Below are 27616 nucleotides of genomic sequence, written 5' to 3' on the forward strand. Positions count from 1 at the left end.
TACCCTCCAATGCGAGACAGTACAAGCGGTGCCTCCACCTACATCCCTACACACTAATTACCCTTTAATCCGAGACAGTACAAGCGGTGCCTCCACCTACATCCCCACACACTAATTACCCTTTAATCCGAGACAGTACAAGCGGTGCCTTCACCTACAGCCCCACATACTAATTACCCTCCAATCCGAGACAGTACAAGCGGTGCCTCTACCTACATCCCCACAAACTAATTACCCTCCAATCCGAGACAGTACAAGCGGTGCCTCCACCTACATCCCCACACACTAATTACCTCCCAATCCGAGACAGTACAAGCGGTGCCTCCACCTACAGCCCCACACACTAAGTACCTCCCAATCCGAGACAGTACAAGCGGTGCTTCCACCTACAGCCCCACATACTAATTACCCTCCAATGCGAGACAGTACAAGCGGTGCCTCTACCTACAGACCCACATACTAATTACCCTCCAATCCAAGACAGTACAAGCGGTGCCTCCACCTACAGACCCACACACTAATTACCCTCCAATCCGAGACAGTACAAGCGGTGCCTCCACCTACAGTCCAACATACTATTTACCCTCCAATGCGAGACAGTACAAGCGGTGCCTCCACCTACATCCCCACATAATAACTACCTCCCAATCCAAGACAGTAAAAGCGGTGCCTCCACCTACAGCCCCAAACCCTAATTACCCTCCAATCCGAGACAGTACAAGCGGTGCCTCCACCTACAGCCTCACACCGTAATTACCCTCCAATCCGAGACAGTACAAGCGGTACCTCCACCTACATCCCCACATAATAACTACCTCCAAATCCAAGACAGTACAAGCGGTGCCTCCACCTACAGACCCACACACTAATTACCCTCCAATCCGAGACCGTACAAGCGGTGCCTCTACCTATATCCCCATACACTAATTACCCTCCAATCCAAGACAGTACAAGCGGTGCCTCCACCTACAGCCCCACATACTAATTACCCTCCAATGCGAGACAGTACAAGCGGTGCCTCCACCTACAGCCCCACATACTAATTACCCTCCAATCCGAGACAGTACAAGCGGTGCCTCCACCTACAGCCTCACACCGTAATTACCCTCCATTCTGAGACAGTACAAGCAGTGCCTCCACCTACAGCCCCACATACTAATTACCCTCCAATGCGAGACAGTACAAGCGGTGCCTCCACCTACAGACCCACATACTAATTACCTTCCAATGCGAGACCGTACAAGCGGTGCCTCCACCTACAGCCCCACACACTAATTACCTACCAATCCGAGACAGTACAAGCGGTGCCTTCACCTACATCCCCACACACTAATTACCCTCCAATCCGAGACAGTACAAGCGGTGTCTCCACCTACATCCCCACATAATAACTACCTCCCAATCCAAGACAGTACAAGCGGTGCCTCCACCTACATCCCCACATAATAACTACCTCCAAATCCGAGACAGTACAAGCGGTGCCTCCACCTACAGTCCCACACCCTAATTACCCTCCAATCTGAGACAGTACAAGCGGTGCCTCCACCTACATCCCCACATGCTAATTACCCTCCAATCCAAGACAGTACAAGCGGTGCCTCCACCTACAGCCCCACATACTGATTACCCTCCAATCCGAGACAGTACAAGCGGTGCCTCCACCTACAGCCCCACATACTAATTACCCTCCAATCCGACACTGTACAAGCGGTGCCTCTACCTACATCCCCACATAATAACTACCTCCCAATCCAAGATAGTACAAGCGGTGCCTCCACCTACATCCCCATACACTAATTACCCTCCAATCCAAGACAGTACAAGCGGTGACTCCACCTACAGCCCCACATAATAACTACCTCCCAATCCAAGACAGTACAAGCGGTGCCTCCACCTACAGCCCCACACCCTAATTACCCTCCAATCCGAGACAGTACAAGCGGTGCCTCTACCTACATCCCCATACACTAATTACCCTCCAATCCAAGACAGTACAAGCAGTGCCTCCACCTACAGCCTCACACCGTAATTACCCTCCAATCCGAGACAGTACAAGCGGTGCCTCCACCTACATCCCCACATAATAACTACCTCCAAATCCAAGACAGTACAAGCGGTGCCTCCACCTACAGCCCCACATACTAATTACCCTCCAATCCGAGACCGTACAAGCGGTGCCTCTACCTACATCCCCATACACTAATTACCCTCCAATCCAAGACAGTACAAGCGGTGCCTCCACATACAGCCCCACATACTAATTACCCTCCAATCTGAGACAGTACAAGCGGTGCCTCCACCTACAGCCCCACATACTAATTACCCTCCAATCCGAGACAGTACAAGCGGTGCCTCCACCTACAGCCTCACACCGTAATTACCCTCCATTCTGAGACAGTACAAGCAGTGCCTCCACCTACAGCCCCACATACTAATTACCCTCCAATGCGAGACAGTACAAGCGGTGCCTCCACCTACAGACCCACATACTAATTACCTTCCAATGCGAGACCGTACAAGCGGTGCCTCCACCTACAGCCCCACATACTAATTACCCTCCAATCCGAGACAGTACAAGCGGTGCCTCCACCTACAGCCTCACACCGTAATTACCCTCCAATCTGAGACAGTACAAGCGGTGCCTCCACCTACAGACCCACATACTAATTACCTTCCAATGCGAGACCGTACAAGCGGTGCCTCCACCTACAGCCCCACACACTAATTACCTACCAATCCGAGACAGTACAAGCGGTGCCTTCACCTACATCCCCACACACTAATTACCCTTTAATCCGAGACAGTACAAGCGGTGCCTCCACCTACATCCCCACACACTAATTACCCTTTAATCCGAGACAGTACAAGCGGTGCCTCCACCTACATCCCCACACACTAATTACCCTTTAATCCGAGACAGTACAAGCGGTGCCTCCACCTACATCCCCACACACTAATTACCCTTTAATCCGAGACAGTACAAGCGGTGCCTCCACCTACATCCCCACACACTAATTACCCTTTAATCCGAGACAGTACAAGCGGTGCCTTCACCTACAGCCCCACATACTAATTACCCTCCAATGCGAGACAGTACAAGCGGTGCCTCTACCTACATCCCCACAAACTAATTACCCTCCAATCCGAGACAGTACAAGCGGTGCCTCCACCTACATCCCCACACACTAATTACCTCCCAATCCGATACAGTACAAGCGGTGCCTCTACCTACATCCCCACAAACTAATTACCCTCCAATGCGAGACAGTACAAGCGGTGCCTCCACCTACATCCCTACACACTAATTACCCTTTAATCCGAGACAGTACAAGCGGTGCCTCCACCTACATCCCCACACACTAATTACCCTTTAATCCGAGACAGTACAAGCGGTGCCTTCACCTACAGCCCCACATACTAATTACCCTCCAATCCGAGACAGTACAAGCGGTGCCTCTACCTACATCCCCACAAACTAATTACCCTCCAATCCGAGACAGTACAAGCGGTGCCTCCACCTACATCCCCACACACTAATTACCTCCCAATCCGAGACAGTACAAGCGGTGCCTCCACCTACATCCCCACACACTAATTACCTCCCAATCAGAGACAGTACAAGCGGTGCCTCCACCTACAGCCCCACACACTAATTACCTCCCAATCCGAGACAGTACAAGCGGTGCCTCCACCTACAGCCCCACACACTAAGTACCTCCCAATCCGAGACAGTACAAGCGGTGCCTCCACCTACAGCCCCACACACTAATTACCCTCCAATCTGAGACAGTACAAGCGGTGCCTCCACCTACATCCCCACACACTAATTACCCTTTAATCCGAGACAGTACAAGCGGTGCCTCCACCTACAGCCCCACATAATAACTACCTCCCAATCCAAGACAGTACAAGCGGTGCCTCCACCTACAGCCCCACACACTAATTACCCTCCAATCTGAGACAGTACAAGCGGTGCCTCCACCTACATCCCCACACACTAATTACCCTTTAATCCGAGACAGTACAAGCGGTGCCTCCACCTACAGCCCCACATAATAACTACCTCCCAATCCAAGACAGTACAAGCGGTGCCTCCACCTACAGACCCACATACTAATTACCCTCCAATCCGAGACAGTACAAGCAGTGCCTCTACCTACAGACCCACACACTAATTACCCTCCAATCCGAGACAGTACAAGCGGTGCCTCCACCTACATCCCCACATAATAACTACCTCCCAATCCAAGACAGTAAAAGCGGTGCCTCCACCTACAGCCCCACACCCTAATTACCCTCCAATCCGAGACAGTACAAGCGGTGCCTCCACCTACAGCCTCACACCGTAATTACCCTCCAATCCGAGACAGTACAAGCGGTACCTCCACCTACATCCCCACATAATAACTACCTCCAAATCCAAGACAGTACAAGCGGTGCCTCCACCTACAGACCCACACACTAATTACCCTCCAATCCGAGACCGTACAAGCGGTGCCTCTACCTACATCCCCATACACTAATTACCCTCCAATCCAAGACAGTACAAGCGGTGCCTCCACCTACAGCCCCACATACTAATTACCCTCCAATGCGAGATAGTACAAGCGGTGCCTCCACCTACAGCCCCACATACTAATTACCTTCCAATCCGAGACAGTACAAGCGGTGCCTCCACCTACAGCCTCACACCGTAATTACCCTCCATTCTGAGACAGTACAAGCAGTGCCTCCACCTACAGCCCCACATACTAATTACCCTCCAATGCGAGACAGTACAAGCGGTGCCTCCACCTACAGACCCACATACTAATTACCTTCCAATGCGAGACCGTACAAGCGGTGCCTCCACCTACAGCCCCACACACTAATTACCCTTTAATCCGAGACAGTACAAGCGGTGCCTCCACCTACATCCCCACACACTAATTACCCTCCAATCCGAGACAGTACAAGCGGTGCCTCCACCTACATCCCCAAACACTAATTACCTCCCAATCCGAGACAGTACTAGCGGTGCCTCCACCTACAGCCCCACACACTTATTTCCTCCCAATCCGAGACAGTACAAGCGGTGCCTCCACCTACAGCCCCACACACTAATTACCCTCCAATCTGAGACAGTACAAGCGGTGCCTCCACCTACATCCCCACACACTAATTACCCTTTAATCCGAGACAGTACAAGCGGTGCCTTCACCTACAGCCCCACATACTAATTACCCTCCCAATCCGAGACAGTACAAGCGGTGCCTCCACCTACAGCCCCACATACTAATTACCCTCCAATGCGAGACAGTACAAGCGGTGCCTCCACCTAGAGCCCCATATACTAATTACCTCCCAATCCGAGGCAGTACAAGCGGTGCCTTCACCTACAGCCCCACACCCTAATTACCCTCCAATCCGAGACAGTACAAGCGGTGCCTCCACCTACAGCCCCACACACTAATTACCCTCCAATCCGAGACAGTACAAGCGGTGCCTCCACCTACATCCCCACATACTAATTACCCTCCAATCCGAGACCGTACAAGCGGTGCCTCCACCTACAGCCCCACATACTAATTACCCTCCAATCCGAGACAGTACAAGCGGTGCCTCCACCTACAGCCCCACACACTAAGTACCCTCTAATCCAAGACAGTACAAGCGGTGCCTCTACCTACATCCCCACACACTAATTACCCTTTAATACGAGACAGTACAAGCGGTGCCTCCACCTACAGCCTCACACCGTAATTACCCTCCAATCCGAGACAGTACAAGCGGTACCTCCACCTACATCCCCACATAATAACTACCTCCAAATCCAAGACAGTACAAGCGGTGCCTCCACCTACAGCCCCACATACTAATTACCCTCCAATCCGAGACCGTACAAGCGGTGCCTCTACCTACATCCCCATACACTAATTACCCTCCAATCCAAGACTGTACAAGCGGTGCCTCCACCTACAGCTCCACATACTAATTACCCTCCAATCCGAGACAGTACAAGCGGTGCCTCCACCTACAGCCTCACACCGTAATTACCCTCCAATCTGAGACAGTACAAGCGGTGCCTCCACCTACAGCCCCACATACTAATTACCTTCCAATGTGAGACCGTACAAGCAGTGCCTCCACCTACAGCCCCACACACTAATTACCTACCAATCCGAGACAGTACAAGCGGTGCCTTCACCTACATCCCCACACACTAATTACCCTTTAATCCGAGACAGTACAAGCGGTGCCTCCACCTACATCCCCACACACTAATTACCCTTTAATCCGAGACAGTACAAGCGGTGCCTCCACCTACATCCCCACACACTAATTACCCTTTAATCCGAGACAGTACAAGCGGTGCCTCTACCTACATCCCCATACACTAATTACCCTCCAATCCAAGACTGTACAAGCGGTGCCTTCACCTACAGCCCCACATACTAATTACCCTCCAATGCGAGACAGTACAAGCGGTGCCTCTACCTACATCCCCACAAACTAATTACCCTCCAATCCGAGACAGTACAAGCGGTGCCTCCACCTACAGCACCACACACTAATTACCTCCCAATCCGAGACAGTACAAGCGGTGCCTCCACCTACAGCCCCGCACACTAATTACCCTCCAATCTGAGACAGTACAAGCGGTGCCTCCACCTACATCCCCACACACTAATTACCCTTTAATCCGAGACAGTACAAGCGGTGCCTCCACCTACATCCCCACAAAATAACTACCTCCCAATCTAAGACAGTACAAGCGGTGCCTCCACCTACAGCCCCACATAATAACTACCTCCCAATCCAAGACAGTACAAGCGGTGCCTCCACCTACAGACCCACATACTAATCACCCTCCAATCCGAGACAGTACAAGTGGTGCTTCCACCTACAGCCCCACACACTAATTACCCTCCAATCCGAGACAGTACAAGCGGTGCCTCCACCTACAGACCCACATACTAATTACCCTCCAATCCGAGACAGTACAAGTGGTGCTTCCACCTACAGCCCCACACACTAATTACCCTCCAATCCGAGACAGTACAAGCGGTGCCTCTACCTACAGACCCACATACTAATTACCCTCCAATCCGAGACGGTACAAGCGGTGCCTCTACCTACATCCCCATACACTAATTACCCTCCAATCCAAGACAGTACAAGCGGTGCCTCCACCTACATCCCCACATACTAATTACCCTCCAATCCGAGACCGTACAAGCGGTGCCTCCACCTACAGCCCCACATACTAATTACCCTCCAATCCGAGACAGTACAAGCGGTGCCTCCACCTACATCCCCACACACTAATTACCCTCCAATCCGAGACAGTACAAGCGGTGCCTCCACCTACAGCCCCATACACTAATTACCCTCCAATCCAAGACAGTACAAGCGGTGCCTCCACCTACAGCCCCACATACTAATTACCCTCCAATCCGAGACAGTACAAGCGGTGCCTCCACCTACAGCCCCACATACTAATTACCCTCCAATCCGAGACAGTACAAGCGGTGCCTCCACCTACAGCCTCACACCGTAATTACCCTCCAATCTGAGACAGTACAAGCGGTGCCTCCACCTACAGCCCCACATACTTATTACCCTCCAATGCGAGACAGTACAAGCGGTGCCTCCACCTACAGACCCACATACTAATTACCTTCCAATGTGAGACCGTACAAGCAGTGCCTCCACCTACAGCCCCACACACTAATTACCTACCAATCCGAGACAGTACAAGCGGTGCCTTCACCTACATCCCCACACACTAATTACCCTTTAATCCGAGACAGTACAAGCGGTGCCTCCACCTACATCCCCACACACTAATTACCCTTTAATCCGAGACAGTACAAGCGGTGCCTCCACCTACATCCCCACACACTAATTACCCTTTAATCCGAGACAGTACAAGCGGTGCCTCCACCTACATCCCCACACACTAATTACCCTTTAATCCGAGACAGTACAAGCGGTGCCTTCACCTACAGCCCCACATACTAATTACCCTCCAATGCGAGACAGTACAAGCGGTGCCTCTACCTACATCCCCACAAACTAATTACCCTCCGATCCGAAACAGTACAAGCGGTGCCTCCACCTACAGCCCCACACACTAATTACCTCCCAATCCGAGACAGTACAAGCGGTGCCTCCACCTACAGCCCCACACACTAATTACCTCCCAATCCGAGACAGTACAAGCGGTGCCTCCACCTACAGCCCCACACACTAATTACCTCCCAATCCGAGACAGTACAAGCGGTACCTCCACCTACAGCCTCACACCGTAATTACCCTCAAATCCGAGACAGTACAAGCGGTACCTCCACCTACATCCCCACATAATAACTACCTCCAAATCCAAGACAGTACAAGCGGTGCCTCCACCTACAGCCCCACATACTAATTACCCTCCAATCCGAGACCGTACAAGCGGTGCCTCCACCTACAGCCCCACATACTAATTACCCTCCAATGCAAGACAGTACAAGCGGTGCCTCCACCTACAGCCCTACATACTAATTACCCTCCAATCCGAGACAGTACAAGCGGTGCCTCCACCTACAGCCTCACACCATAATTACCCTCCAATCTGAGACAGTACAAGCGGTGCCTCCACCTACAACCCCACATACTAATTACCCTTTAATCCGAGACAGTACAAGCGGTGCCTCCACCTACATCCCCACACACTAATTACCCTTTAATCCGAGACAGTACAAGCGGTGCCTTCACCTACAGCCCCACATACTAATTACCCTCCAATGCGAGACAGTACAAGCGGTGCCTCTACCTACATCCCCACAAACTAATTACCCTCCAATCCGAGACAGTACAAGCGGTGCCTCCACCTACAGCCTCACACCATAATTACCCTCCAATCTGAGACAGTACAAGCGGTGCCTCCACCTACAACCCCACATACTAATTACCCTCCAATCCGAGACAGTACAAGCGGTGCCTCCACCTACAGCCCCACATACTAATTACCCTCCAATCCGAGACAGTACAAGCGGTGCCTCCACCTACAGCCTCACACCGTAATTACCCTCCAATCTGAGACAGTACAAGCGGTGCCTCCACCTACAGCCCCACATACTTATTACCCTCCAATGCGAGACAGTACAAGCGGTGCCTCCACCTACAGACCCACATACTAATTACCTTCCAATGTGAGACCGTACAAGGAGTGCCTCCACCTACAGCCCCACACACTAATTACCTACCAATCCGAGACAGTACAAGCGGTGCCTTCACCTACATCCCCACACACTAATTACCCTTTAATCCGAGACAGTACAAGCGGTGCCTCCACCTACATCCCCACACACTAATTACCCTTTAATCCGAGACAGTACAAGCGGTGCCTCCACCTACATCCCCACACACTAATTACCCTTTAATCCGAGACAGTACAAGCGGTGCCTCCACCTACATCCCCACACACTAATTACCCTTTAATCCGAGACAGTACAAGCGGTGCCTTCACCTACAGCCCCACATACTAATTACCCTCCAATGCGAGACAGTACAAGCGGTGCCTCTACCTACATCCCCACAAACTAATTACCCTCCAATCCGAAACAGTACAAGCGGTGCCTCCACCTACAGCCCCACACACTAATTACCTCCCAATCCGAGACAGTACAAGCGGTGCCTCCACCTACAGCCCCACACACTAATTACCTCCCAATCCGAGACAGTACAAGCGGTGCCTCCACCTACAGCCCCACACACTAATTACCTCCCAATCCGAGACAGTACAAGCGGTGCCTCCACCTACAGCCCCACACACTAATTACCTCCCAATCCGAGACAGTACAAGCGGTGCCTCCACCTACAGCCCCGCACACTAATTACCCTCCAATCTGAGACAGTACAAGCGGTGCCTCCACCTACATCCCCACACACTAATTACCCTTTAATCCGAGACAGTACAAGCGGTGCCTCCACCTACATCCCCACATAATAACTACCTCCCAATCCGAGACAGTACAAGCGGTGCCTCCACCTACAGCCCCGCACACTAATTACCCTCCAATCTGAGACAGTACAAGCGGTGCCTCCACCTACATCCCCACACACTAATTACCCTTTAATCCGAGACAGTACAAGCGGTGCCTCCACCTACATCCCCACATAATAACTACCTCCCAATCCGAGACAGTACAAGCGGTGCCTCCACCTACAGACCCACATACTAATCACCCTCCAATCCGAGACAGTACAAGTGGTGCTTCCACCTACAGCCCCACACACTAATTACCCTCCAATCCGAGACAGTACAAGCGGTGCCTCCACCTACAGACCCACACACTAATTACCCTCCAATCCGAGACAGTACAAGCGGTACCTCCACCTACAGCCTCACACCGTAATTACCCTCAAATCCGAGACAGTACAAGCGGTACCTCCACCTACATCCCCACATAATAACTACCTCCAAATCCAAGACAGTACAAGCGGTGCCTCCACCTACAGCCCCACATACTAATTACCCTCCAATCCGAGACCGTACAAGCGGTGCCTCCACCTACAGCCCCACATACTAATTACCCTCCAATGCAAGACAGTACAAGCGGTGCCTCCACCTACAGCCCTACATACTAATTACCCTCCAATCCGAGACAGTACAAGCGGTGCCTCCACCTACAGCCTCACACCATAATTACCCTCCAATCTGAGACAGTACAAGCGGTGCCTCCACCTACAACCCCACATACTAATTACCCTTTAATCCGAGACAGTACAAGCGGTGCCTCCACCTACATCCCCACACACTAATTACCCTTTAATCCGAGACAGTACAAGCGGTGCCTTCACCTACAGCCCCACATACTAATTACCCTCCAATGCGAGACAGTACAAGCGGTGCCTCTACCTACATCCCCACAAACTAATTACCCTCCAATCCGAGACAGTACAAGCGGTGCCTCCACCTACAGCCCCACACACTAATTACCTCCCAATCCGAGACAGTACAAGCGGTGCCTCCACCTACAGCCCCACACACTAATTACCTCCCAATCCGAGACAGTACAAGCGGTGCCTCCACCTACAGCCCCACACACTAATTACCTCCCAATCCGAGACAGTACAAGCGGTGCCTCCACCTACAGCCCCGCACACTAATTACCCTCCAATCTGAGACAGTACAAGCGGTGCCTCCACCTACATCCCCACACACTAATTACCCTTTAATCCGAGACAGTACAAGCGGTGCCTCCACCTACATCCCCACATAATAACTACCTCCCAATCCGAGACAGTACAAGCGGTGCCTCCACCTACAGACCCACATACTAATCACCCTCCAATCCGAGACAGTACAAGTGGTGCTTCCACCTACAGCCCCACACACTAATTACCCTCCAATCCGAGACAGTACAAGCGGTGCCTCCACCTACAGACCCACACACTAATTACCCTCCAATCCGAGACAGTACAAGCGGTGCCTCTACCTACATCCCCACATAATAACTACCTCCAAATCCAAGACAGTACAAGCGGTGCCTCCACCTACAGCCCCACATACTAATTACCCTCCAATCCGAGACCGTACAAGCGGTGCCTCCACCTACAGCCCCACATACTAATTACCCTCCAATGCAAGACAGTACAAGCGGTGCCTCCACCTACAGCCCTACATACTAATTACCCTCCAATCCGAGACAGTACAAGCGGTGCCTCCACCTACAGCCTCACACCATAATTACCCTCCAATCTGAGACAGTACAAGCGGTGCCTCCACCTACAACCCCACATACTAATTACCCTCCAATCCGAGACAGTACAAGCGGTGCCTCTACCTACAGACCCACATAATAACTAACTCCAAATCCATGACAGTACAAGCGGTGCCTCCACCTACAGCCCCACATACTAATTACCCTCCAATCTGAGACAGTACAAGCGGTGCCTCCACCTACAGCCCCACATACTAATTACCCTCCAATCCGAGACAGTACAAGCGGCGCCTCCACCTACAGCCCCACATACTAATTACCGTTCAATCCGAGACAGTACAAGCGGTGCCTCCACCTACAGCCCCATATACTAATTACCCTCCAATCCGAGACCGTACAAGCGGTGCCTCCACCTACAGCCCCACACACTAATTACCTCCCAGTGTTTTGCAATAGTAGTTTTGTCTAGCAACAAAGGGTAACCCATGAAACTCACCTTGTTCTGTTTCCCAGAGCTCTTCTCCTTCATATGAGGACAATCCTTTCCTGTTAGCACATATTTTATGTCAGCAACTGCAACTGATAGACAATATTTCCTTTTATTGCAGCATATATTCTCTCTACATTACACATTATGAAGACTATCTCTCATCTACTCATCTTGTAATGTCTGCAGACACCTGTTCTCACATCTGGGAACTCATAACCTGTAGTATCACAAAATATTTGGATCTACCACTGAATAGACCTCTAACATCTGTTTCAAGCCCCAGACAGACCCTTGACCTGCAACCTAACCAAATATCTGTGGACACCTCGGAAAAGAGCTATAACCAGTAGAAAGAGATCCGTTTTGAACTGACAATTGACCCATGTACAGTACTATCATCTCCCCATACATTGGTCCCATCTCCTAACCCATGAGCTGTTATCTGCCTGTACACCTGTCCCTCACTTATGGAAGATTCATAACCTGTACCCTCCCCAGACATCTGTTCCCATCTCCTCATAGATCGATATTCTGTACCCTCCCCAGACTTCTGTTCCCATCTCCTAATAGATCCATACCCTGTACCCTCCCCAGACATCTGTTCCCACCTCCTCATAGATCCTTACCCTGTACACTCCCCCAGACATCTGTTCCCACCTCCTAATAGATCCATACCCTGTACCCTCCCCCAGACATCTTTTCCCACCTCCTAACAGATCCATACCCTGTACCCTCCCCCAGACATCTGTTCCCACCTCCTAATAGATCCATACCCTGTACCCTCCCCCAGACTTCTGTTCCTACCACCTCATAGATCCATAACCCATGACAGCCTACTACTACCTCCTTCATTGACTCATAATATCAATATGCAGCATTAAAAATATCCAAAAATGAATTGTACTTACTTTTCAATGGAAGCATTTCAATTTGAGGCTTGTCAATAGTGTTTTCATCCAGGTCCCCATAGTGGAGTACCTTGTGGTTTGGGGAAAGACGACAGAACCAAAGCTTGTCTGAAAGAAGAGGATGGGGTTTGTATTACTGGCCGGCAAGGGTTACAGATACATTTGGTTGCAACTTTCAAAGTATGCTGACACCTCAAAAATCTCCTTACCGTATTATATAAATTTCCTAATATGGTCAACCAGAAGCCACGTTCTAGTCTGCCATTAAACTGTATATTTTTGTTTGAATGATTATCCAGAACTCAGATGGCCACGCAGACTTCGCAGTACATTGATGCAGATACATACCCTGTCTCCGACGACTACTGATCTTCCGAAACTTTGTGCCCTCACACAGGTAGTGCAGCCTCTGTTGTCGGATCAGATTCATTAGCTCTGGCTCCAGTTGTTTTCTTAGTTCCCTAAATACATACAAGACCGTGATGGAGGGAAGACCTCATGCACAATTATTTCTGCCGTTACATACAATGTCATGTAGTTCATATGATTGCCCTGCTATGATATGCAGGTCCAGGAGAACTTTCAATCTGACCTCTGCTCATGTATGATTATCCGACTCACATCTGACCTCTGCTCATGTATGATTATCCGACTCACATCTGACCACTGCTCATGGCTATTAGACTCACACCTGACCACTGATCATGTATGATTATCACACTCGCATCTGACCACTGGTCATGTATGATTATCACACTCACATCTGACCACTGGTCATGTATGATTATCACACTCACATCTGACCAATGGTCATGTATGATTATCACACGCACATCTGACCACTGCTCATGGCTATTAGACTCACACCTGACCACTGGTCATGTATGATTATCACACTCACATCTGACCACTGGTCATGGCTATTAGACTCACATCTGACCACTGGTCATGTTTGATTATCACACTCACATCTGACCACTGCTCATGGCTATTAGACTCACACCTGACCACTGATCATGTATGATTATCACACTCGCATCTGACCAATGATCATGTATGACTATCACACTCACATCTGACCACTGCTCATGGCTATTAGACTCACATCTGACCACTTTTCATGTATGGTTGTCACACTCACATCTGACCACTGGTCATGTATGATTATCACATTCACATCTGACCACTGGTCATGTATGATGATCACACTCACATCTGACCACTGGTCATGGCTATTAGACTCACATCTGACCACTGGTCATGTATGATTATCAGACTCACATCTGACCACTGGTCATGTATGATTATCAGACTCACATCTGACCACTGGCCATGTATGATTATCACACTCACATCTGACCACTGCTCATGGCTATTAGACTCACACCTGACCACTGATCATGTATGATTATCACACTCGCATCTGACCAATGATCATGTATGACTATCACACTCACATCTGACCACTGCTCATGGCTATTAGACTCACATCTGACCACTTTTCATGTATGGTTGTCACACTCACATCTGACCACTGGTCATGTATGATTATCACATTCACATCTGACCACTGGTCATGTATGATGATCACACTCACATCTGACCACTGGTCATGGCTATTAGACTCACATCTGACCACTGGTCATGTATGATTATCAGACTCACATCTGACCACTGGTCATGTATGATTATCAGACTCACATCTGACCACTGGCCATGTATGATTATCAGACTCACATCTGACCACTGGCCATGTATGATTATCAGACTCACATCTGACCACTGGTCATGTATGATTATCACATTCACATCTGACCACTGCTCATAGCTATTAGACTCAAATCTGACCACTGGTCATGTTTGATTATCACACTCACATCTGACCACTGGTCATGGATATTAGACTCACATCTGACCACTGGTCTTGTATAATTACCACACTCACATCTGACCACTGCTCATGGCTATTAGACTCATCTGACCACTGCTCATGTATGATTATTACCACACTCACATCTGACCACTGGTCATGGCTATTAGACTCACACCTGACCACTAGTCATGTATGATTATCACACTCACATCTGACCAATGGTCATGTATGATTATCACACGCACATCTGACCACTGCTCATGGCTATTAGACTCAAATCTGACCACTGGTCATGTATGATTATCACACTCACATCTGACTACTGGTCATGGCTATTAGACTCACATCTGACCACTGGTCATGTTTGATTATCACACTCACATCTGACCACTGGTCATGGCTATTAGACTCACATCTGACCACTGGTCATGTATGATTATCACATTCACATCTGACCACTGGTCATGGATATTAGACTCACATCTGACCACTGGTCTTGTATAATTACCACACTCACATCTGACCACTGCTCATGGCTATTAGACTCATCTGACCACTGCTCATGTATGATTATTACCACACTCACATCTGACCACTGGTCATGGCTATTAGACTCACACCTGACCACTAGTCATGTATGATTATCACACTCACATCTGACCAATGGTCATGTATGATTATCACACGCACATCTGACCACTGCTCATGGCTATTAGACTCAAATCTGACCACTGGTCATGTATGATTATCACACTCACATCTGACTACTGGTCATGGCTATTAGACTCACATCTGACCACTGGTCATGTTTGATTATCACACTCACATCTGACCACTGGTCATGGCTATTAGACTCACATCTGACCACTGGTCATGTATGATTATCACATTCACATCTGACCACTGCTCATAGCTATTAGACTCAAATCTGACCACTGGTCATGTTTGATTATCACACTCACATCTGACCACTGGTCATGGATATTAGACTCACATCTGACCACTGGTCTTGTATAATTACCACACTCACATCTGACCACTGCTCATGGCTATTAGACTCATCTGACCACTGCTCATGTATGATTATTACCACACTCACATCTGACCACTGGTCATGTATGATTATCACACTCACATCTGACCACTGGTCATGGCTATTAGACTCACATCTGACCACTGGTCATGTTTGATTATCACACTCACATCTGACCACTGCTCATGGCTATTAGACTCACACCTGACCACTGATCATGTATGATTATCACACTCGCATCTGACCAATGATCATGTATGACTATCACACTCACATCTGACCACTGCTCATGGCTATTAGACTCACATCTGACCACTTTTCATGTATGATTATCAGACTCACATCTGACCACTGGTCATGTATGATTATCAGACTCACATCTGACCACTGGTCATGTATGATTATCAGACTCACATCTGACCACTGGTCATGTATGATTATCACATTCACATCTGACCACTGCTCATAGCTATTAGACTCAAATCTGACCACTGGTCATGTTTGATTATCACACTCACATCTGACCACTGGTCATGGATATTAGACTCACATCTGACCACTGGTCTTGTATAATTACCACACTCACATCTGACCACTGCTCATGGCTATTAGACTCATCTGACCACTGCTCATGTATGATTATTACCACACTCACATCTGACCACTGGTCATGGCTATTAGACTCACACCTGACCACTAGTCATGTATGATTATCACACTCACATCTGACCACTGGTCATGTATGATTATCACACTCACATCTGACCAATGGTCATGTATGATTATCACACGCACATCTGACTACTGGTCATGGCTATTAGACTCACATCTGACCACTGGTCATGTTTGATTATCACACTCACATCTGACCACTGCTCATGGCTATTAGACTCACATCTGACCACTAGTCATGTATGATTATCAGACTCACATCTAACCACTGGTCATGTATGATTATCAGACTCACATCTGACCACTGGTCATGTATGATTATCACATTCACATCTGACCACTGCTCATAGCTATCACACTCAAATCTGACCACTGGTCATGTATGATTATCACACTCACGTCTGACCACTGGTCATGTATGATTATCACACTCACGTCTGACCACTGGTCATGTATGATTATCACACTCACGTCTGTCCACTGGTCATGTATGATTATCACACTCACGTCTGACCACTGGTCATGGATATTAGACTCACATCTGAACACTGGTCTTGTATAATTACCACACTCACATCTGACCACTGCTCATGGCTATTAGACTCATCTGACCACTGCTCATGTATGATTATCACACTCACATCTGACGAATGGTCATGTATGATTATCACACGCACATCTGACCACTGCTCATGGCTATTAGACTCAAATCTGACCACTGGTCATGTATGATTATCACACTCACGTCTGACCACTGGTCATGGATATTAGACTCACATCTGACCACTGGTCTTGTATAATTACCACACTCACATCTGACCACTGCTCATGTATGATTATCACACTCACATCTGACCACTGGTCATGGCTATTAGACTCACACCTGACCACTAGTCATGTATAATTATCACACTCACATCTGACCAATGGTCATGTATGATTATCACACGCACATCTGACCACTGCTCATGGCTATTAGACTCACATCTGACCACTGGTCATGTTTGATTATCACACTCACATCTGACCACTGGTCATGTAGGATTATCACACTCGCATCTGACCACTGGTCATGTATGATTATCACACTCACGTCTGACCACTGGTCATGTATGATTATCAGACTCACATCTGACCACTGGTCATGTATGATTATCACACTCACATCTGACCACTGGTCATAGCTATTAGACTCAAATCTGACCACTGGTCATGTATGATTATCACACTCACGTCTGACCACTGGTCATGTATGATTATCAGACTCACATCTGACCACTGGTCATGTATGATTATCACACTCACATCTGACCACTGGTCATGTATGATTATCAGACTCACATCTGACCACTGCTCATGTATGATTATCAGACTCACATCTGGCCACTGGTAATGTATGAATATCACACTCACATCTGACCACTGTTCATGTATGATTATCAGACTCACATCTGACCACTGGTCATGTATGATTATCACACTCACATCTGACCACTGGTCATGTATGTTTATCACACTCACATCTGACCACTGCTCATGTATGATTAACAGACTCACATCTGACCACTGGTCATGTATGATTATCACACTCACATCTGACCACTGCTCATGTATAATTATCACACTCACATCTGACCACTGTTCATGTATAATTATCACACTCACATCTGACCACTGTTCATGTATGATTATCACACTCACATCTGACCACTGTTCATGTATGATTATCACACTCACATCTGACCACTGCTCATGTATGATTATCAGACTCACATCTGACCACTGTTCATGTATGATTATCACACTCACATCTGACCACTGTTCATGTATGATTATCACACTCACATCTGACCTATGCTCATGTATAATTATCACACTCACATCTGACCACTGTTCATGTATAATTATCACACTCACATCTGACCACTGTTCATGTATGATTATCACACTCACATCTGACCACTGCTCATGTATGATTATCAGACTCACATCTGACCACTGTTCATGTATGATTATCACACTCACATCTGACCACTGCTCATGTATGATTATCACACTCACATCTCATCTCTTAGACTAACATCTAATGTAATGCATATGTCACTTTTATTACCGACTTTCAAACAAATTTGATCCATCCAGACTCTGCACTTTCTCTACATATGTAACTGGCATTCACACTAAAGTCTGTATTTTTCTCACATGACGGGTGGAGAAAGGGCTTCATCCTGGATCAGTCTCTCTTGTTGGCGTTGGCGCAGAATCTCACTGTAATTCAGGGATGATATTTTTGTTCGGAAAAAGTCCAGAGTTGTTATAGTGTGAGCAAGAGTGCGAGAAATCTGCTCTTTCACTATATGCATCACCTGCACATGGGGGAAATCAGCACAGAGAAGAGGTTATCACAGGGCACAAGCCACCACAGGAAGACAACAGCAAACTGGGGAGATCAGCCAAGGAAGAGGTCAGCAAACAGAAGTGGTCAGCCTGGGGACGAGATCAGCACAGGTTACAACACAGGAGTAAACCAGCAACACAGGAAAGAGGAGGTCAGCGCAGGAAAGAAGAGACCAGCACAAGAAGGAGGTCAGTGCAGGAAGGAAAAGGCCAGCACAAGAAGGAGGTCAGCGCAGGAAGGAAAAGGCCAGCACAAGAAGGAGGTCAGCGCAGGAAGGAAAAGGCCAACACAAGAAGGAGGTCAGCACAGGAAGGAAAAGGCCAACACAAGAAGGAGGTCAGCACAGGAAGGAAAAGGCCAACACAAGAAGGAGGTCAGCACAGGAAAGAAGAGGCCAACACAAGAAGGAGGTCAGCACATGAAAGAAAAGGCCGGCACAAGAAGGAGGTCAGCACAGTAAAGAAGAGGCCAGCACAAGAAGGAGGTCAGCGCAGGAAGGAAAAGGCCAACACAAGAAGGAGGTCAGCACAGGAAAGAAAAGGCCAGCACAAGAAGGAGGTCAGCACATGAAATAAAAGGCCAACACAAGAAAGAGGTCAGCACAATAAAGAATAGGCCAGCACAAGAAGGAGGTCAGCACAGTAAAGAAGAGGCCAGCACAAGAAGGAGGTCAGCACATGAAAGAAAAGGCCAACACAAGAAAGAGGTTAGCACAATAAAGAATAGGCCAGCACAAGAAGAAGGTCAGTACAGTAAAGAAGAGGCCAGCACAAGAAGGAGGTCAGCACATGAAAGAAGAGGCCAACACAAGAAAGAGGTCAGCGCAGGAAGGAAAAAGGCCAACACAAGAAGGAGGTCAGCACAGGAAAGAAGAGGCCAACACAAGAAGGAGGTCAGCACATGAAAGAAAAGGCCAGCACAAGAAGGAGGTCAGCACAGTAAAGAAGAGGCCAGCACAAGAAGGAGGTCAGCGCAGGAAGGAAAAGGCCAACACAAGAAGGAGGTCAGCACAATAAAGAATAGGCCAGCACAAGAAGGAGGTCAGCACAGGAAAGAAGAGGCCAGCACAAGAAGGAGGTCAGCACATGAAAGAATAGGCCAGCACAAGAAGGAGGTCAGCACATGAAAGAAGAGGCCAGCACAAGAAGGAGGTCAGCACAGGAAAGAAAAGGCCAACACAAGAAGGAGGTCAGCACAATAAAGAATAGGCCAGCACAAGAAGGAGGTCAGCACAATAAAGAATAGGCCAGCACAAGAAGGAGGTCAGCACAATAAAGAATAGGCCAGCACAAGAAGGAGGTCAGCACAGTAAAGAAGAGGCCAGCACAAGAAGGAGGTCAGCACAGTAAAGAAGAGGCCAACACAAGAAGGAGGTCAGCACAGGAAAGAAAAGGCCAACACAATAAGGAGGTCAGCACAGTAAAGAATAGGCCAGCACAAGAAGGAGGTCAGCACAGGAAAGAAGAGGCCAGCACAAGAAAGTGGTCAGCACAGGAAAGAAGAGGCCAGGACAAGAAAGCGGTCAGCACAGGAAATAAGAGGCCAGCACAAGAAGCAGGTCAGCAGCACAGGAAGGAGGTCAGCACAAGAAAGAAGAGGCCAGCACAAGAAGCAGGTCAGCAGCACAGGAAGGAGGTCAGCACAAGAAGCAGGTCAGCAGCACAGGAAGGAGGTCAGCACAAGAAGCAGGTCAGGACGGAGGTCAGCAACACAGGACGGAGGTCAGCACAAGAAGCAGGTCAGCAGCACAGGAAGGAGGTCAGCAGCACAGGACGGAGGTCAGCAACACAGGACAGAGGTCAGCAACACAGGACTGAGGTCAGAACAGTAAAGAATAGGCCAGCACAAGAAGGAGGTCAGCACAGGAAAGAAGAGGCCAGCACAAGAAAGTGGTCAGCACAGGAAATAAGAGGCCAGCACAAGAAGCAGGTCAGCAGCACAGGAAGGAGGTCAGCACAAGAAAGAAGAGGCCAGCACAAGAAGCAGGTCAGCAGCACAGGAAGGAGGTCAGCAGCACAGGACGGAGGTCAGCAGCACAGGACGGAGGTCAGCAGCACAGGACGGAGGTCAGCAGCACAGGACGGAAGTCAGCAGCACAGGACGGAAGTCAGCACAAGTTACAGTACAGGAAGGAGGCCAGCATATTTGCTCTATGTTAGATTAATTTCAGGGAAAAGAGCAAAATATGTGGCTTTTTATTTTTGATACAAATGATATCTGCTAGACCTGGAAATAATAATAATAATCATTTGAGACCATTTATTTTGATAGTAGACTCCATCATCCCTTTACCACCACCCACCAAATGACTCTAGAATGACTCCACCTTGTCAAAGTCCTCCTGTGTCGCTCTCATCTCCTTCCATGTCTTATTAAGAACCTGGATGCAGACACAGAATAGTTCCTGCAGGAAATGGTCTTGTGCGTAGAACAGCGTCTGGAACCCCTGTCCTGTCTCGGAAGCTGAAATATGAACATTGGGAAGTCAGCCTACACCTGCCTGGAGGTGCTGATACCACTGCTTGGGACAGTGTGACTGAATGTTTGCCATACCCACTATAGAATCTATAACAAGTTATTAGATGCGGATAATTGGAAATCTGGCAAAGCAGACGGTTATATCAGTCACTAGAAGTGATTACGCTCCAGTTAGCTTGGCATTAAACAGCAAGTGTGATGGTAACTTTCTATATTGCCTTAATCCAAAAACCTAGTCCCAAAGCAGTTCTTCCGCTGGGCATACACAGAATCAGCCCCGCACTCCTAGGACAAAAGAATAATACATTAGATTCCGAGATCACCAGTCATACCAGGTTCTCCTACTCGCAGGATCTCACAAAGGATGGAGCTCAGGTGAATGCTGCTTCGGGCAAATGGACAGACATGTTTATCTTCCCGACTGCTGTTTTCAAGAACAAACTGTGGAGGCATCAGACTTGTGTTATTACATGGAAACATATACTAGACCCTGCCGGCTAGTTGCTGACCGTTCCACTCATTAGGACTCACCCGGCTGTAGGCGCTGGGCCATCGCGTTGAGAAATACACCATGTTGTCAAGCGCCAATAGTCCAGGCGGAGTGAGACAGAGGTCCTGCCATGGGCTGCCATTGTTCTAACCAAATTCAAGAATAAAGACTCATTTAAAGCATTATAAGAGTAATGTGTTTTTTTATGTCCTGCTCCATAACAACACATATTAATCAATGGGAAGACTGAAAGACAGGACTTAGGGGATAATAGATCCATTGGTTCCCAGTACTAGACCGTGTGGCCAAATGTATGTTGTGTGACGCTGCTGGCCCATCTATGTTGTATGCAGGGTGTCCAGGGGGCCACACCGCACACCCACTGTTTATCCTTTTTCTTCTGAATAAGTGTCCATGTAAATGGTGTAATGCTGTATTCCAGGGGATAGAGAAATCACCGGGATAATCCCATCGGCTCTGGTGCATATGCCATCGCAAGGGCTGGGGCTTACTCAGAAACTGCACATGGTAGGGATGGCCATTGATAAATGATCATGCTGCCATTACAAAATGCATTCCAATGGAATGTAAGTGTTTCCAGGTAAGCACAGATGGTATAACCATAGATTGTGTGGTGCGCATGTGATATTGGACACTGGTGCTAGATTTATTTAATGCAGCCATGGGATGTGCATCAGAAGGAGGAATGCAATGGTTGGCAGTTGTCGCAGTCTCGCCATCGAATGAATACAACCATGGATGCTGACCATTGGCTTGTAAGGTCTATCCCTAGTACACGGTCTCACGCCTTTAATAAGATGTTGCTGGTGGCTGCCCAGGCCCCCATCCTCCTCTGTGCCTACCATATTATGACTCAAATATGTCAAAGGTTTTACCAAAGTACAAGAGGAAGACATTCTGCAAAGGAACAGAAGTATTAGATCATGAGGACATGCACTGAGACTGGAGGGAGGGAGTTCAAGGGAAATTTAAAGGAAAAATTACTTCAAAGAAAGGGTAGTGGATAGGTGAAACAGCCTGCCAGCCGAGGTGGTAGAAGCTAATACAGTAGAGCAATTTAAACATGCTTGAAATAGATATAAGGGCACCTTAAAAAGACCTAAAGATCAAATAGGGTTTGAGGTTAAAACAGGGGCAGACTAGATGGGTCAAGTGGTTATTATCTGCCGTCACATTCGATGATGCATTATGAAGCCAGGACAATACAGGAGAGACTGGCAGGAGCAGTGTGCTAGGATTAACAGGAAGAGCATGAGAGGCCTCAAGAAGGCCAGGGTAGAGGCTGGTGATAAGAGAATTACAGAGCAGATCATGTCTGGATAAAGGTAAGATGCTATGAGGAGACAATACAGGAGAGACTGGCAGGAGCAGTGTGCTAGGATTAATAGGAAGAGCATGAGAAGCCTGAAGAAGGCCAGGGTAGAGGCTGGTGATAAGAGAATTACAGAGCAGATGAGGTCTGGATGCAGGTAAGGTGCTATGAGGAGACAATACACGAGAGACTGGCAGGTGCAGTGTGCTAGGATTAATAGGAAGAGCATGAGAGGCCTGAAGAAGGCCATGGTAGAGGCTGGTGATAAGAGAATTACATGGCAAATCAGGTGAGGATACAGGTAAGGTGCTATGAGGAGACAATACAGGAGAGACTGGCAGGTGCAGTGTGCTAGGATTAATAGGAAGAGCATGAGAGGCCTGAAGAAGGCCATGGTAGAGGCTGGTGATAAGAGAATTACATGGCAAATCAGGTGAGGATACAGGTAAGGTGCTATGAGGAGACAATACAGGAGAGACTGGCAGGGGCAGTGTGCTAGGATTAATAGGAAGAGCATGAGAGGCCTGAAGAAGGCCATGGTAGAGGCTGGTGATAAGAGAATTACAGAGCAGATGAGGTCTGGATGCAGGTAAGGTGCTATGAGGAGACAATACAGGAGAGACTGGCAGGTGCAGTGTGCTAGGATTAATAGGAAGAGCATGAGAGGCCTGAAGAAGGCCATGGTAGAGGCTGGTGATAAGAGAATTACATGGCAAATCAGGTGAGGATACAGGTAAGGTGCTATGAGGAGACAATACAGGAGAGACTGGCAGGTGCAGTGTGCTAGGATTAATAGGAAGAGCATGAGAGGCCTGAAGAAGGCCATGGTAGAGGCTGGTGATAAGAGAATTACACGGCAAATCAGGTGAGGATACAGGTAAGGTGCTATGAGGAGACAATACAGGAGAGACTGGCAGGTGCAGTGTGCTAGGATTAATAGGAAGAGCATGAGAGGCCTGAAGAAGGCCATGGTAGAGGCTGGTGATAAGAGAATTACATGGCAAATCAGGTGAGGATACAGGTAAGGTGCTATGAGGAGACAATACAGGAGAGACTGGCAGGTGCAGTGTGCTAGGATTAATAGGAAGAGCATGAGAGGCCTGAAGGAGGCTATGGTAGAGGCTGGTGATAAGAGAATTACACGGCAAATCAGGTGAGGATACAGGTAAGGTGCTATGAGGAGACAATACAGGAGAGACTGGCAGGTGCAGTGTGGGGAAGAGGAGGACATGAATTCTGGAAAAACACTTATTACTTCTCCCATTTGGAAATAGTTAAAATAATGGCCCTCATTCCGAGTCGTTCGCTCGGTATATTTCATCGCATCGCAGTGAAATTCCGCTTAGTACGCATGCGCAATATTCGCACTGCGACTGCGCCAAGTAATTTAACAATGAAGATAGTATTTTTACTCACGGCTTTTTCTTCGCTCCGGCGATCGTAATGTGATTGACAGGAAATGGGTGTTACTGGGCGGAAACACGGCGTTTCAGGGGCGTGTGGTTAAAAACGCTACCGTTTCCGGAAAAAACGCAGGAGTGGCCGGAGAAACGGAGGAGTGTCTGGGCGAACGCTGGGTGTGTTTATGACGTCAAACCAGGAACGACAAGCACTGAACTGATCGCAGATGCCGAGTAAGTCTGAAGCTACTCTGAAACTGCTAAGTAGTTTGTAATCGCAATATTGCGAATACATCGGTCGCAATTTTAAGAAGCTAAGATTCACTCCCAGTAGGCGGCGACTTAGCGTGTGTAACTCTGCTAAAATCGCCTTGCGAGCGATCAACTCGGAATGAGGGCCAATGCTATTATAACTATATACTTTGAAACAGTCTGACTCCCTTCTCCATATCTGGGAGAATAATCAGTTTTATAAGAAATGGGGCCCATTTATAGAATCCCTGGACTCCAATTCCCAACAACAGATATTATGCATCTTTAAAAACAATGATTGTTTTTTCATATGTAAGTTTATCTACTTCTTCTAATCATGCTTCTACTCTAGGGGTACGTATATCATATGCTAATCGTTCTTCCATTTGTGTCCTATTCTGTTCCCTCCCCTCCTCTTTCTGGGTGTCTGTCTTAACCCCCCCCCCCCTCTCCCCCCATTACCATGTTTTTGGGGGTTTTCTACATTGTTTTACTTTTACTCGATGTCTATTACTCTCCTCCAATGAGACATTATCTTGTGTGGGGTTTTCGGAAACTGGCGCCTTATTGGGCTATGAGACCAATATCAGAATCGGATACATTTTACCTCTGTCTTTGAAAAATCTCAATATCCCAATATGGAAAATAAAGGTTACGGGATTTGTGAGGTAATTAGTATGCAATCACATTCATAAATAAATCCAGCTAAATGATGGGTAGACAGGCTAATACTCAATATCAGAGTCTGAGAGGAATTAGAGCCACGGTGTTCCCTGCTCTCCCCGCCCCGTTCTGTGTCCCAGCCATAATGTTCCCTGCTCTCCCCGCCCCGTTCTGTGTCCCAGCCATGATGTTCCCTGCTCTCCCCGCCCCGTTCTGTGTCCCAGCCACAGTGTTCCCTGCTCTCCCCGCCCCGTTCTGTGTCCCAGCCATAATGTTCCCTGCTCTCCCCGCCCCGTTCTGTGTCCCAGCCACAGTGTTCCCTGCTCTCCCCGCCCCGTTCTGTGTCCCAGCCATAATGTTCCCTGCTCTCCCCGCCCCGTTCTGTGTCCCAGCCACAGTGTTCCCTGCTCTCCCCGCCCCGTTCTGTGTCCCAGCCACAGTGTTCCCTGCTCTCCCCGCCCCGTTCTGTGTCCCAGCCACAGTGTTCCCTGCTCTCCCCGTTGCGTTCTGTGTCCCAGCCATGATGTTCCCTGCTCTCCCCGCCCCGTTCTGTGTCCCAGCCACAGTGTTCCCTGCTCTCCCCGCCCCGTTCTGTGTCCCAGCCACAGTGTTCCCTGCTCTCCCCGTTGCGTTCTGTGTCCCAGCCATGATGTTCCCTGCTCTCCCCGCCCCGTTCTGTGTCCCGGCCACAGTGTTCCCTGCTCTCCCCGCCCCGTTCTGTGTCCCAGCCATAATGTTCCCTGCTCTCCCCGCCCCGTTCTGTGTCCCAGCCACAGTGATCCCTGCTCTCCCCGCCCCGTTCTGTGTCCCAGCCATAATGTTCCCTGCTCTCCCCGCCCCGTTCTGTGTCCCAGCCATAATGTTCCCTGCTCTCCCCGCCCCGTTCTGTGTCCCAGCCACAGTGTTCCCTGCTCTCCCCGCCCCGTTCTGTGTCCCAGCCATAATGTTCCCTGCTCTCCTCGCCCCGTTCTGTGTCCCAGCCACAGTGTTCCCTGCTCTCCCCGCCCTGTTCTGTGTCCCAGCCACAGTGTTCCCTGCTCTCCCCGCCCCGTTCTGTGTCCCAGCCATAATGTTCCCTGCTCTCCCCGCCCCGTTCTGTGTCCCAGCCACAGTGTTCCCTGCTCTCCCCGCCCCGTTCTGTGTCCCGGCCATAATGTTCCCTGCTCTCCCCGTTGCGTTCTGTGTCCCAGCCACAGTGTTCCCTGCTCTCCCCGCCCCGTTCTGTGTCCCAGCCATAATGTTCCCTGCTCTCCCCGCCCCGTGCTGTGTCCCAGCCACAGTGTTCCCTGCTCTCCCCGCCCCGTTCTGTGTCCCGGCCACAGTGTTCCCTGCTCTCCCCGTTGCGTTCTGTGTCCCAGCCATGATGTTCCCTGCTCTCCCCGCCATGTTCTGTGTCCCAGCCACAGTGTTCCCTGCTCTCCCCGCCCCGTTCTGTGTCCCAGCCACAGTGTTCCCTGCTCTCCCCGCCCCGTTCTGTGTCCCGGCCACAGTGTTCCCTGCTCTCCCCGCCCCGTTCTGTGTCCCGGCCACAGTGTTCCCTGCTCTCCCCGCCCCGTTCTGTGTCCCGGCCACAGTGTTCCCTGCTCTCCCCGCCCCGTTCTGTGTCCCGGCCACAGTGTTCCCTGCTCTCCCCGCACCGTTCTGTGTCCCGGCCACAGTGTTCCCTGCTCTCCCCGCCCCGTTCTGTGTCCCGGCCACAGTGTTCCCTGCTCTCCCCGCCCCGTTCTGTGTCCCGGCCACAGTGTTCCCTGCTCTCCCCGCCCCGTTCTGTGTCCCGGCCACAGTGTTCCCTGCTCTCCCCGCCCCGTTCTGTGTCCCGGCCACAGTGTTCCTTTGCTCTCCCCGCCCCGTTCTGTGTCCCGGCCACAGTGTTCCCTGCTCTCCCCGCCCCGTTCTGTGTCCCGGCCACAGTGTTTCCTGCTCTCCCCGCCCCGTT

The 27616-nt window shown here is 49.2% G+C and overlaps 1 protein-coding gene across 1 annotated transcript in view; it reads right to left on the minus strand.

The window, feature by feature from the left end:
* ELMO3 (engulfment and cell motility 3) overlaps window positions 1-27616 on the minus strand; it is a 431301-nt gene that overhangs the window by 18268 nt on the left and 385417 nt on the right. The window contains exons 13-19 of the mRNA XM_063948699.1: window positions 22074-22178; window positions 21875-21983; window positions 21391-21527; window positions 18869-19032; window positions 13437-13549; window positions 13089-13196; window positions 12187-12269 (exon numbers count right to left, since the gene is read on the minus strand). Of these exons, the coding sequence (XP_063804769.1) occupies window positions 12187-12269; window positions 13089-13196; window positions 13437-13549; window positions 18869-19032; window positions 21391-21527; window positions 21875-21983; window positions 22074-22178 (819 nt within the window). The remainder of the gene's footprint in view (window positions 1-12186; window positions 12270-13088; window positions 13197-13436; window positions 13550-18868; window positions 19033-21390; window positions 21528-21874; window positions 21984-22073; window positions 22179-27616) is intronic.

This window comes from Pseudophryne corroboree, assembly GCF_028390025.1.
Source record: "Pseudophryne corroboree isolate aPseCor3 chromosome 11 unlocalized genomic scaffold, aPseCor3.hap2 SUPER_11_unloc_5, whole genome shotgun sequence".
Taxonomy (NCBI): domain Eukaryota; kingdom Metazoa; phylum Chordata; class Amphibia; order Anura; family Myobatrachidae; genus Pseudophryne; species Pseudophryne corroboree.